An 11,699-nucleotide genomic window follows, 5' to 3' on the forward strand; every position below is an offset into this window, starting at 1 on the left:
GAAGCAGCTCAGCGAGGCTTTTGGGACTGAGCCTGAATCCCAGGAGCCGATGCCACCGGCAGCGGCCTGCCCCGCCGAGGAGCCGGCCCGGTGGAGCTCCCTGGAGGAAGAGGTAGAGAGGCCTCCCTCTCCCAGCGTGGCCTCGGCTCCGTTCGCCTTGCTGGGCCTGGCTTCTCCTCGGGTAAGTGCTCGGTGTTGGGGGGGTGACACAGCTGAGGCTCCGTGTGCCTGGGAGGCTGCGCAGCCCGTGGTGGGAGTAGGTCAGGACTCCCTGGTTGCCTTCTTGAGTCTGGCTCGCTTACTGAGCTTGGCTGTTCCCTTTAGTCCACCTGGCTCCCACCGCCTCGGACAGAGTCTTGAGGCTCTGTAGCTGAAACAGGAGGCCCTTTTGGGAACTGTTTTCTTGTCTAGCTGATTTCTGACACAAGTTGAACAATTACAGTTTCAGCCTGCAGTCAAAATCAGAAGGTAAATTTACCTCTTTGAAGGTGAATGTCAGGGCCTATTCAGCAGGGCCTTGGAGATTTCCCTTGCGAAGAGCTGGGGAGTGAAGCCAGGAAGCACAACCAAGTGCTATGACTGAGTGGTGCTGAGAGTCACTAATACAGACTGTGCTTCAGAAACCTCTGTGCCTGGCATCTCTCCTGCAAAGAGAGACTGAGACCTGAGACATCAGTAGTGCCCAATGATGGGACCAGAGGCAATGGGTACAAACTGAAACAGGGGGGCTCCATCTGAATATCAGGAAACACTTTTTTTTCCCCTGTAAGGATGATCAAACACTGGAGCAGGTTGCCCAGAGAGGTCACAGAGTCTCCATTCTTCAAGATATTCAAAAGCCATCTGGACATGTTCCTGGGCAGCTGGCTCTAGATGGCCCTGCTAGAGCAGTGCATTGAACCAGATGTCCTCCAGAGGTCCCTTCCAATCTTTCTGTGATCAGTTTACCTGGAAGTCCTTGGATAACAGCCTTTGTGCAGGCAAGCAGGATAGATCATAAAGGTCAGGAGGTGTTTAAAATCCAGGACCCTCAAGCCTTGTTGTGATACACTGACGTGCTTCTGTCTATCGCTAGGGAGCAAGCCTGTGAAACGCAAGACCAACAACAAAATCCTGGCAACATCTGGTGGAACTGGCCGCTCTCCCCTCAGCATCCTACAAGATGATAATTCCCCCAGTGCTCCTGCCCCTCGCCAGGTAAGCTTAGTGAGTCATGCTGGGGGAGGGGGAATGGGCTGAAAAAAACCCCTAACAAATCCTTCAATTTCTGACACTGTTATAGGGCCCCAGTTTGGAACTGTGGTCTCCCAAGCCTGTAGAGCCTGGTGACTTCTTGCATATTTTTCTGTGGGTCTGTCTGGTCCATAAATGCCTCCAAGTTTTGTTTGATGTCTGTATCTTTGGCCTTACCATGATACTGCCTATTTCAATGCATCCTTTCACTTTAGGCTGTAGAAAGATGTCCATCGCTCTCAGACATGGTCACAAGAGAGCCAAAGCTGAATGTCCTGAAAATCGGCTATGTGTTCTACTGAGGATTAACTAACCCTCAGTTAACTTCTCTTACGCTGTATTTTTATTTTTAAAATTTCTCTAGGGTAAGAGGCATGTGTTGGGAGAGAACCTTGGGGAGAAGAAGGAAGTGACAGCGGATCTGAGCTGGAGCCTCAAATCTGGGAACTATGCTTGGAGTGACTTGAATAAAGAGAACCAACAGTGTCCTTTTGTGGAGAACTAGGGATTTCCTTTTCTAGGATCTCGCTGTAAATTGCTTCTATGTTTTGAGAGTCTTCTAGGGGAGAGAAATCCTGCAATAGACTGAAACTTTGGACTTGTGGGTCACTCTTCTCGCCTATCCTTGTTGGGAGAAGAGCACACTCTCTTTGAGCTTTGCATGTCTTATGTGCTGTACAGACTTTGTCTCTCCTACTGTATATCAGCTGTATTGACTTACTGTAGAGTTCTTATCTTTAGCAAATAAATTTATATTAAACCTTTGACTGTATCTTTGTCCTGATAGGTCAGACAGCTCCTGCTTGCCCACTACAACAATTTTTTTTTTTCAGGGACAAGGATTCAGGAACAAATACTCCAGCCTTCCATTAGCCCTAAAACTCAGCTGTCTCCTGCCTGTAATGTGCCACCATAGAGTTATGGTGAGAAGGGTCTGACCTTGAATGCACGTGCTGTGGTGTGGGCTGGAGATTGGCAGCTCTGTGCAGGAGACCGATGTACCCAGTTTCAGGTCAGAGCAGGTAAAGCAGAGCTCCAGAAGTTACACTAACACACACAGAAGACTGTAGCTGATTGTGAGGGTGAGATCCAAAATCGGAGGTAGTACTGTGCATTTATACCTTGACTTTCTGTTGGTGAGTTGCTATATCTTGTCACCCTTCGGTTCTCCTTAGCAGAGTTGGGATCCCAGAATGTGCTTATGAGCCAGCAAGTGAAATAGGGGCTGCACATAATGACTGTGTTCTGCAGTTGAGCTCCCATCTCCATTTCAACTGTATACTGCCCCTTGGGCAGCAAGCCTCTTCTCAACTAAAAAGTAGGTGAGGAACAACCTCCCCTGGGGCTCTTGGGGTAGAGCAAGACCTGTGGATGAGGTGTTCTCCAGATGAGGTTAGTAGGAAGTATTCACAGAAGGACAGCTGTGTTTGCAGTAGCTCATTGCAATGCTGGAAAGAATACAGCCTGCAGTGCTTATGTGAGCTTTCTTTATTAGCCTGGGCTATGATGATCTATAACAGATTTGAAAACAGGGGCTGATGGCTAATGTTTAGATAGGGTCACCACACAATGCAGGAGTGAGGCAAAAAGAGAAGGAACAGCAAGAAGCAGACAATAAATAAGAATAAATATAATATTCCTCAGTATTCTGTTTGGTCTGAAGGCTACCTTTTCCCCCATTTATGCATAGATAAGACTTGAGCTAAGCCTTCCCCAGTGGAAAATGAGCCCAATTTACACTGCCTTTTTTGTTTAAGGTTGCATGATGGAGGTCTGAAACCCAGTATGTCTCTGGGGCTGTCTGCAGGGATATAGGGCAGCTGCACAGAGAAGTTAGGTGGAGGTAAATCAGGGACAGAGCTTATTCTGGGACAGAGGTGTTGGATGAGGGGTCCTCCAAAGGATGGGCATCAATGCGGGTAGAGGTGTTTGAAGGAAGATGCAGGGTGTCTGAAGTGTACTGTAAAGTCCTGAGATGTAATGAACAGCATTTTGCAGGTCTTCAAGCCTGCACGAGGCTGGAAATGGCTGGGCCTGTTTATAGAGGTGGAGAGGAGGGCCAGTGTGTGTTTGTATGTGCTCCCCACTCCCCAGCCCCAACCTCTCCTCTCCCTTTCGCACTGGGAGACCCCTACAAGTGACCTGTGTCTAGAGACAAGCGGGAGTGGCAGGGAGGCGTTTCTGTTGTGCTCAGCTGCTGGTGCTGTGTGCATGGGCTCGGGCTGTGGGCCGTGCTTCCGCTGCTCTTTAAGTTCCAAATCTTGAGGAAGCTGTCCCAGGAGCCGGTGGCGACAGCCATGCCGTCTGCCGTCACCCCCAGGCAGCTCACTCTGTTGTCGTGGCCAGAAAGGATCCCTATGGGATGGGGGAAAGAAGAGAGATCAGGAAGAGAAGTGGGATCTGGGAGAGACGAAGGGGTTGACCATGCTGAGAATGCTCATAGTAGATGGTGTACCTACACCCCTGTGTATCATGCTCTCTGTCCTTGCACAGCATGTTATGATCAGTATGTGGCTAACAAGAACAAACCTGCAGAAGAACATTTGTGCACAACATACAACCACCACCCACGGGACTGGCCAGAGAACAATGTTTTTGGGAAGGTCTGGCTAGCTGAATCCTCATACAACCGCTTTCACCCTGGTGTGATGGTAGGCCTAAGAAAGGATGACATCCTTGCTAACACTGAGAAGTAGCAATGCCGTTGGTGGGCTGTGTTACAAGTTTTCAGAGGCTCGAGACCACATCTGAGAGAAAAAAATGGCACTAGGGTGGATTCTGTGTATGAGCCTCACAGAGTATCCAAAGATGCTGGATGGAAGCCCAGGTCCATGCTCAGCTTGGTGCCTGGCCACTGTGAGTAGCTGGAACTGGTAAACAGCCGAGGCTAGGAGTAAATATGAGATGCTACTGGTGCTTGTCAGCAGTTTTAGCTAATAGGAACCTTGAAATGTTGTTTAAAGGCTTGACTTCCTTAACATTAAATACAACAGTTCTACACAAAGGAGTTATATTACTTATGGTATGCTCCTTAAGTGTGAGAAAGCATTGTTGGGTTTCAGTGTCCCTTTTCAGAAAAATAAAGGCCTTTTCCTTGCCTTGGTAGGGACAGAAGACCTTGCAGGGAATGAAGGAGGGACCACCAGGAGCCACTCACCCACACGCTCTCCTTTCAGGGAGTCCCAGATGTTGCAGTTGAAGTCATCATACCCAGCAAACACGAGGCGCCCACTGCGGGAGAAGGCGACTGACGTGATCCCACAGATGATGCTCTCGTGAGAGTACACTATGAGCTCCTGGTCTGCCCGCAGGTCAAAGAGACGGCAGGTGGCATCATCCGAGCCGGTGCAGATGGCTTCGCCGTTAGGGAAGAACTGAGGAGGGCACACACCAGATTTTAATTAGGCCATGCCTTTTACAGATTTCCTTGACATCGTGGCTTCCCTGCTAACCATCAGGAAGCCACAGAGGTAGGGAAACCCAGTGGGACAAGACACTGGATCATAAAAATTGAGTCTGCTGAAGGGGGAGGCTGATGTTCCTCCTAAGACCTAGTAGAACCCTTCCACCTCAAGAAAGCAAATGATCTAGAGGCTAGAGCAAGACATTCCAGTGTTTGAGGAAGCATTGTTGTCTATTTTTCACTCCGGCTGTTATTTTGGGGTTTGACAAATGCACCCATTATCCCCCTAGATAGGGTTTGGCATAGTTCAGAGCTATGAGAACCTTCCTCTGTCTGATCTTCATACGCCAACCTTCTCATACACATTCCTTTTGTGTGTCTGCCCAGCAAACTCAGGCCCTCCCTGCTTCAGACAGGATTATGGAGACCCTTGTTCTCCACACAGCTGTGACAGCTTCTTTCCTCCTTATCTCAAAACCCTGTTTCAGAGCTGGTCCACCCTTATTTCCCTTGCCTCCCCACCGCTGTGCGGACAGCATACATACGCAGATGGCATTGATATCGGACTCATGTCCCAAAAAGGTCTGGCGGCAGGTGCCCTCCCGCACGTCCCACAGTTTGGCAGTAGCATCGCAGGCCCCAGAGATGAAGAGTTTGAAGTCTGGGGAGACGGCCAAGCTCATACAGTCTCCAGTGTGACCCAGGAACACAGTCTTCTGCTGCCCTGTCTCAATGTCCCAGAGAGCGCTGCAGGAGAGGAGAGCACTTCTCAGAGCCAACCCTCACATCTGCAGCTAGGCCAAAAAGCTGTCCCCCTCCCAAAGGAATGGAGGGAAGCCATGTGCCTGGCTACAACATGTGAAAATGGGTGAGAGTATCACTCGGTAACACTCACCATGTGGTATCTCCAGAGCTAGTCACAATATTGTTGTCATCAAGAAACCGGCAGCAGGACAGGTAACCTGGGAAGGGGGAGTGGGCATATATGAGAAATGGGGCAGGGCTGGAAGAGTGCAGTTTGGAAGGAGAGGGCACCCAGGTTGTAGGTAGGCAGCACACACACCTGTATGGGCTGAGAGCTCCCTGCTCACTTTGACGTTGCCTTCGCGAGTCTTGAGGCTGTAGATGGAGCACATGTTGTCAAGGCCCCCACAGGCCACAAAATTGCCTGAGGGGGCGTAGGCACAGGTCATGACCCAGGAAGAACGCAAAGGGATGGCATGAACCTGGGAGGACAAGAAACCACATTGGGACTCTGGCAGCAGAGAGAGCAGGGCAAGGGCGCTGGCTCTGAGGGGACCCACTCCAGATCCCGGTTTGCTGCAGCCGCCTGGCTCCTACCTTGTTGGTTGTATATGTGTCCCACACAATCAGTTTCCCGTCTTGTGAGGCACTGACCAGAAGTCTGTGGGAGAGGAACAAGATCATGTTAGTGGCTCTCTTCCCCTCAGAGCCTTCTTGCCCTTCACACCCTTGCGTTGCCCTGCACCCAGCAGATCAGCAGTATCTCTCACTTGGAGTCCGTGGACCAGTGCATGGCATAGATCTTAGCCAGGTGCCCACGCAGCGTCCTTCGGGTTCGCATCTGAATGCGCCCAACAACCTCCACTCCAGACACAATCTGAGGAAAGAGCAGAGGGAGAGAAAGAATTAATCTTGGACTGGCAGAAGCTTCACTGCTCCCCACATCTTTACCTCCTAACTCTGCTTCCCGACTGTAGACAGTCCCCCTTGGAGTGGAGCTAGCTGACCCCCCTCTTCCCCCACTCACCTGCCCAGCCAGCCTTGTTCCTTACCTGAGCAAGTGTTGTGTCTGCACAGGCTTTCCGGGATTCCTGAAGAAGAAACAAGAGCAGATGAGACAGAAAAAAAACAGCCATGTGATGAAGGCGATGGCAAATGCAATACAGGGTCATAGTCTGGGAGCTGCTAGAGGTAGGAGCTATGAATTTGCTGTGTTTGGATTGTGGTCAGCACAGGGGGATCCTGCTCTGTGACCAGGGCACCTCAGCACCAGTCAAACATCAGAAAGGTGAGCCTGAAGCTGCTCAGCACCCAGTTCCCTATGCTCCACCCTTTCCATGGATCTTTCTGCCTGGCAAAACACCAGCTGCCTCCCAGAGAGAGGAGGGGACACACTACACTTTCTGCTCCTCTGCAGACCTAATGCCTATGGCCACTTCCTTCTCACTGTTGTGGAGTCCCCTCTGCTCTCCCTTCGCCTCCCCTCTTCCCCCCACCATGCTGTGAAGATCTCCATTAGCACTTAAAGGACTGTGCAGAACTACACGGGGCTCCAAGGATGCAGACGGAGAAAGCTCAACCAAAAGTTGTGGCTGGGGAGGAGAACTTGGACACAGGGGGTAAACACTCTCTCAGCAGTCTCACAGCTGTTGCCAGCATTACCGCAATCTGCTTCTTCAGCTGCTCAGCTTCCTGCTTCATCTGTTCCATCTCCCCCATCTTTCTGACTTAGGGGTGGCTCCTCCACGTGGGGCAGCCTTGATTCTGGGGAGACAAAGCAAAGGAGCAAGGTGTGAGGTAGAAAGGACACCAGTATGACCACTCAGTTATGCAAATGTAGGCATCTCTGGTAAGGGTTTAGCAACCACTTCTTGACTGAATGATTGGTAATGTCAGGCTGTATCTGGTCAAAGTCCTTAGCATTTGGAAAGTTTGTACTGAACCTGATCAAAGACCCATTTGGTCTTGTATCCTACTTACACATACACTGGAAACATGAGGACCTTCAGAACCTCTTGCTGAGGTTCTGGCTGCACTTGTCCCCTCACCTCTTTATTTATAACCTCCCCATTCCAGGTCCTACCAAATCCTGAGCCCCCTTCATCAGCTTCTCCCTGTCCATGGCCAAGTTCTTCATCTCAGCTTGAGGAAGTGAAAATCTGATGGGGGGAGACCAGTGGCTATTTCCTATCACTTGTCCTAGGCAAAGTATCACGAGTCAGTGCCCTCCAGCTCTCTGACCGCCAAAGAAATCTGGGAGCTGATGAGATGCTCTGTTAGGGTTCCTTTCTAGCTTCTCATTAAATATAAAAGGTGGATATCTAGGGAATGATCTAATAACATAAGCAGATAATTATATTTCTCCTACAGATTGTGGTATTTCTCCTACTGTCTTAGCCCCAGCTATTCATTGACTTCCAAAGCTAGAGGCAGCATTACAATATGTGAATTCTTGATGGACTTTTCTCCTATGCATTTGTCCACACACTTTTTGCACCCTTGCTGAATGTAGCATACTCCACAGTGGGGGCTTCCACAGCTCAGTGGCATGCTCTGCAAAGCAGCTCCTGATTCTGTTACTCCCAAATGCCACTGGTTTCTCTTGGTGGTACCTAGCTTTGGAGTTGGAATAATCAGCAAACAGCTGGTCTCTATTCACCTCAGCATCACTTTTTTAAAAATACACATCTTTGTCATATCTGTCTTCATCCATCTCTTTTCCAGACTGCAGAGCACACTTAGTCATTCCTCCCATGTAAGCTGTTACATCCTATTGCCTCTGTTGTTCTCTAAGCCCTTTTCAGTTGTTTACAGAGTATAGATGATATGTTTTTGCAGAGAGGGCAGTGAACCAGAACTGTAATCCATATTCAAGTTACTGGTGCACCGTATGATTATACAGCATCTCTGGTTTGTTCTCTCTTTCTTGTTACATGCACTTAAAACTTCACCAGCAATTCCAGCATTTTCCAGTCTTGTAGACAAATCTGCTCTTTATTACCTCAATCTTCCCCCTGGGCAGGTGTGCATGTCCAGATGTCCTCCAGGTGTTTTTCATCATTAGAACCAATGCTTTGCCCTAAGACCAAAAAATGCTCCAGAAGCATCTGCAGAAATTCTCCTACTAGTCCCTGTGGGTCACATCCCCTCCATGTCCATCTGGCCTCCTGCGTGAAGGCCTCGTTTCTTTCAGCCAGTGGGGCGTTGGATCCTTTCAGGCCAGGCTGCTCTCTCGCTGTGGGCTAGCACATCCAGATAGCTCCAAGTCCCACATTTGCTCGCTGCTTTGTAGAGTTGAGCTTCCCTCCAGAATCCCTTCCCCTGAACATCTCCATGGCTTTCCCTGGATCCTCCAGGCAGGGCTGAGTTTCTGCTTGGACAGTGGCTCCTGAGGCATGGCTTTGAGTGTAAGAAAGATGGGGAGATACAGGTTTCCCCTAGCTCCCAGGAGGCACAAGCTTATCCCAGGGAGAGGCTATTTCAGGCTATACTTTGCAAAGACCTGCAAAGACCTACTTCGTACCTGTACAGAGCCACAGCACTGCTGCCTCTTCCCTGCTTCCCCTCATGCACTGGACGTGGCTGCTGGCCCCAGCACACGGTGACGGAGCAGGAGAGGAGTCTGGGGCTACACTATCAGGGCCTGGAGGTCTGTGTCACAGCCAAGCTGTAGAGACTGTGTCCTGCTCTGGTTGCTGCCTATGACAATTCTGAACTTCCAGCCATCCTGCCGAGATCAGCCCTACCACTGTGGTCCACATCCTCCCCTTTCTCAGTGTTCCCCAGGACTGATCCTATGTCTTCTCCATCAGCCCTAAGTGCTGGACTGCCTTTTCCTGCTTGCCACCTCTTCCCTCTGACTCTGTCCTTCCAGTCTCCTTTGCTTGGTCCCCAAGGCCTGGCCACCCCATGGCAACCCCTAAAACTTCTCCCAGCTGGAACAGGACCGGCTCTCTGCTCTCCAGGCTGCCACGTCACAGACCTTTGGCCATCTGAGATCGTTGTCCATCCACCTGCCCTAAACCGCCTTTGTAGACTTCTGTTTCTGGCTGCCCAGACCTGCATGGAGGTGGGAGTCTTCTTCTCTCTTCCTTCCAGTTTCTGCCCCAGGTGAAGGTGGCTGCACACGTCCTTCTCTGGAGACATTCAAAACCCGCCTGGATGCGTTCCTGTGTGACCCAGTCTAGGTGATCCAGTTGGACTGGATGAGCTTTCGAGGTCCCTCCCAACTCCTAATATTCTGTGATTCCCACCACTCATCAAGTACCCGATCTTCCTTGCATCTCTCCTGCTTTCTTAACACCCCCTTCCTTTCCCCACGTGTTTCTTTCTCAGCCCTGGTGCTGGCACAGGAAAACCAGTTCATGGATGCCTGCTCTGTGAGGTTGCACAACCAAGTGAGGGGCTTTTGGAGCTGGCAGGCAGATCAAAGGGCAGGGGCACTGTGTTGAGGACAGATAAAAAGGGCTAAATATAGAGAAGGTGCAGCTTAGGTTCAGGCCTCTGTCCAAACCTTTAAATCCCTTTCAGGGAATGCTCTAAATGAAGTTGGGAATTGTTCTCAGCCTCAGAAGGACAAGGAGCCACAGATGAGCGATAATAATAGCTCCAGCTTCGCCTGTCGCCTCCACCCACCATGTCCCAGTGCAATTTGTGGAGGGTGAGTTACCTGGTCCACAGCTGACTCCCAGGAGGCCCACGGCAGGTGTGCAAAAGAGCTGCTTGTCATGGTCATGTAAATTTAGGACAGAAAACAGAGGAACCAAATGAGGGGAGAAGAGGGGAGAGGAGAATGGAGTCTGGAGTCTGGCCAAGACACGTTCCTGCTGTGACCAGTGTGACCTTAAGGGTGTGGATCCACGGATCAGCTCGTGATTGCTGCCCAGCCGGGTTTTAATGGGAAAGGCTTCTAAATGGTGCATGCTCAGTGCTTCCTGGAAGTAAGGGCACTTTCAGGTGGATGCTAAGCAGTGGAGGAAACCAAGTCCTTAGGTACCTTTGAAAAAGCAGTTCACCACCCCAGCACTGCGAAGAGCTGCTGCCAGGAGGACCTTGGCACCAGCACTGGTCCAGAGTTGTGCCTCCTACAAGCATCACTGAGGAGCATGGCACAGCCAAACAGACCGTGGGGTTAGTAGCTTCATGCCAGCCCTCTTTCAAGCTCTGCCTTGGCTGTGCTTATCTGGCTCACAGTTCTTGTCTTTTGAAACCACATTTCATGTCTTCTGCTCTCCAGTGCCACAGTTTGTTCCCCTCCTGCCTTTCCCAACAAACTTGCTGGAGGTACCTCCTGTAGCACTCCAGTCTGTGAGCAGCCAGACCCATCTCAAGCTCTTGGGTATCTGCTCAGAGCAGACCGAATACCTCTACCATGGTGTCAGGCTGAGGAGAGTCTGAAATTGTCCCTCTTCCGCCTTTTGCTGCCACACTGTGCTTTTCCAGGGCAGTGGCTATATCCCTGTTGCCATGCCATGGCAGGGGCCCAGTCTGCACCCCAGAGGACTGTGTCCTGCATCACTCCCAGGTAGGGATAGGGGCACAAGTGGTGGGTGGGAAGAAAGGGGAGAAGAACCCCCTTACTCTCCATCCTCTGGGCAGCTTTTCCCACTCTGGGGAAGGAGTGGTCTCTCTGTGGGATGGTGGGAGAGGGCTGTGCATAAAAAAGGGAAAGGTGCAGAAGGGAGGACCAAGTATTAATAGGTGGCATCTCTGGGTCTCTGTGTAATCCTTGGCTGGCCTCGAATGCTCGCCCTGGTGACCCTGGGCTCCTTGCAAGCCGGATACAGAGATGATCCCCCTCTCCTGTGATGGAGATCAAAGGCCAGGGTAAAATTACCCTGCTCTGCTCCTCGCATTCCGAGAGCTCCTTCCCCACCCCGAAAAGCACCAGCTGCAAAGAGGTGTGTGCAGGGGCGCACCAAGGGTGCAGGGCTGTGTATGGGTAGCAAGTGTCAGGTCCCTCCGAGGAGGCGTTACCCTCCTGTTCCAGTCTGGAAACTGGTGAGATTTACCTGCCAAAGGGGGAACAACCAACCCCATCCCACTGCAAAGCCCTTCATCATCGTAAAGACATCTCAGTGCTAAATCCAACTTCTTCCCCACCATCACCTTCCCTCCCTCACCCTCACATACCCGCACACGGGATCAGCCCTTGTACAAAGACTCCCCACAGCATCACGACAAGAAACCCAGGATCCCAAGTGCCAGGCTCACCAAGGTGACCTGAGGTACGGCAACGCGGCGGCATCCTTACCAGGGTCTGTAGAGTGAGGTGGGCTGCAGTCCCCCCTAGCTGGGACACTCACAGCCTGCTTCCCCC

At 51.0% G+C, this 11,699-nt stretch overlaps 2 protein-coding genes across 2 annotated transcripts; one reads left to right on the top strand and one right to left on the bottom strand.

The window, feature by feature from the left end:
* Window positions 1–49: 49 nt before the first annotated feature.
* CDCA3 (cell division cycle associated 3) lies at window positions 50–1,738 on the top strand. The gene is made up of 4 exons (XM_010180683.1): window positions 50–181; window positions 944–980; window positions 1,076–1,197; window positions 1,598–1,738. The coding sequence occupies exons 1-4, from the start codon at window positions 50–52 to the stop codon at window positions 1,736–1,738; spliced, it is 432 nt and encodes a 143-aa protein (XP_010178985.1).
* A 1,626-nt stretch (window positions 1,739–3,364) lies between these two features.
* GNB3 (guanine nucleotide binding protein (G protein), beta polypeptide 3) lies at window positions 3,365–7,099 on the bottom strand. Its single transcript, XM_010180684.1, has 9 exons — window positions 7,043–7,099; window positions 6,433–6,471; window positions 6,151–6,257; window positions 5,978–6,041; window positions 5,700–5,862; window positions 5,532–5,598; window positions 5,182–5,383; window positions 4,391–4,607; window positions 3,365–3,588 (listed from the first exon to the last, which is right to left on the bottom strand). Exons 1-9 carry the CDS (start codon window positions 7,097–7,099, stop codon window positions 3,365–3,367), a joined length of 1,140 nt encoding a protein of 379 aa, XP_010178986.1.
* Window positions 7,100–11,699: the final 4,600 nt, after the last annotated feature.

Source organism: Mesitornis unicolor, unplaced genomic scaffold, assembly GCF_000695765.1.
Source record: "Mesitornis unicolor isolate BGI_N332 unplaced genomic scaffold, ASM69576v1 scaffold37203, whole genome shotgun sequence".
In the NCBI taxonomy this organism is placed as follows: Eukaryota; Metazoa; Chordata; class Aves; order Mesitornithiformes; family Mesitornithidae; genus Mesitornis; species Mesitornis unicolor.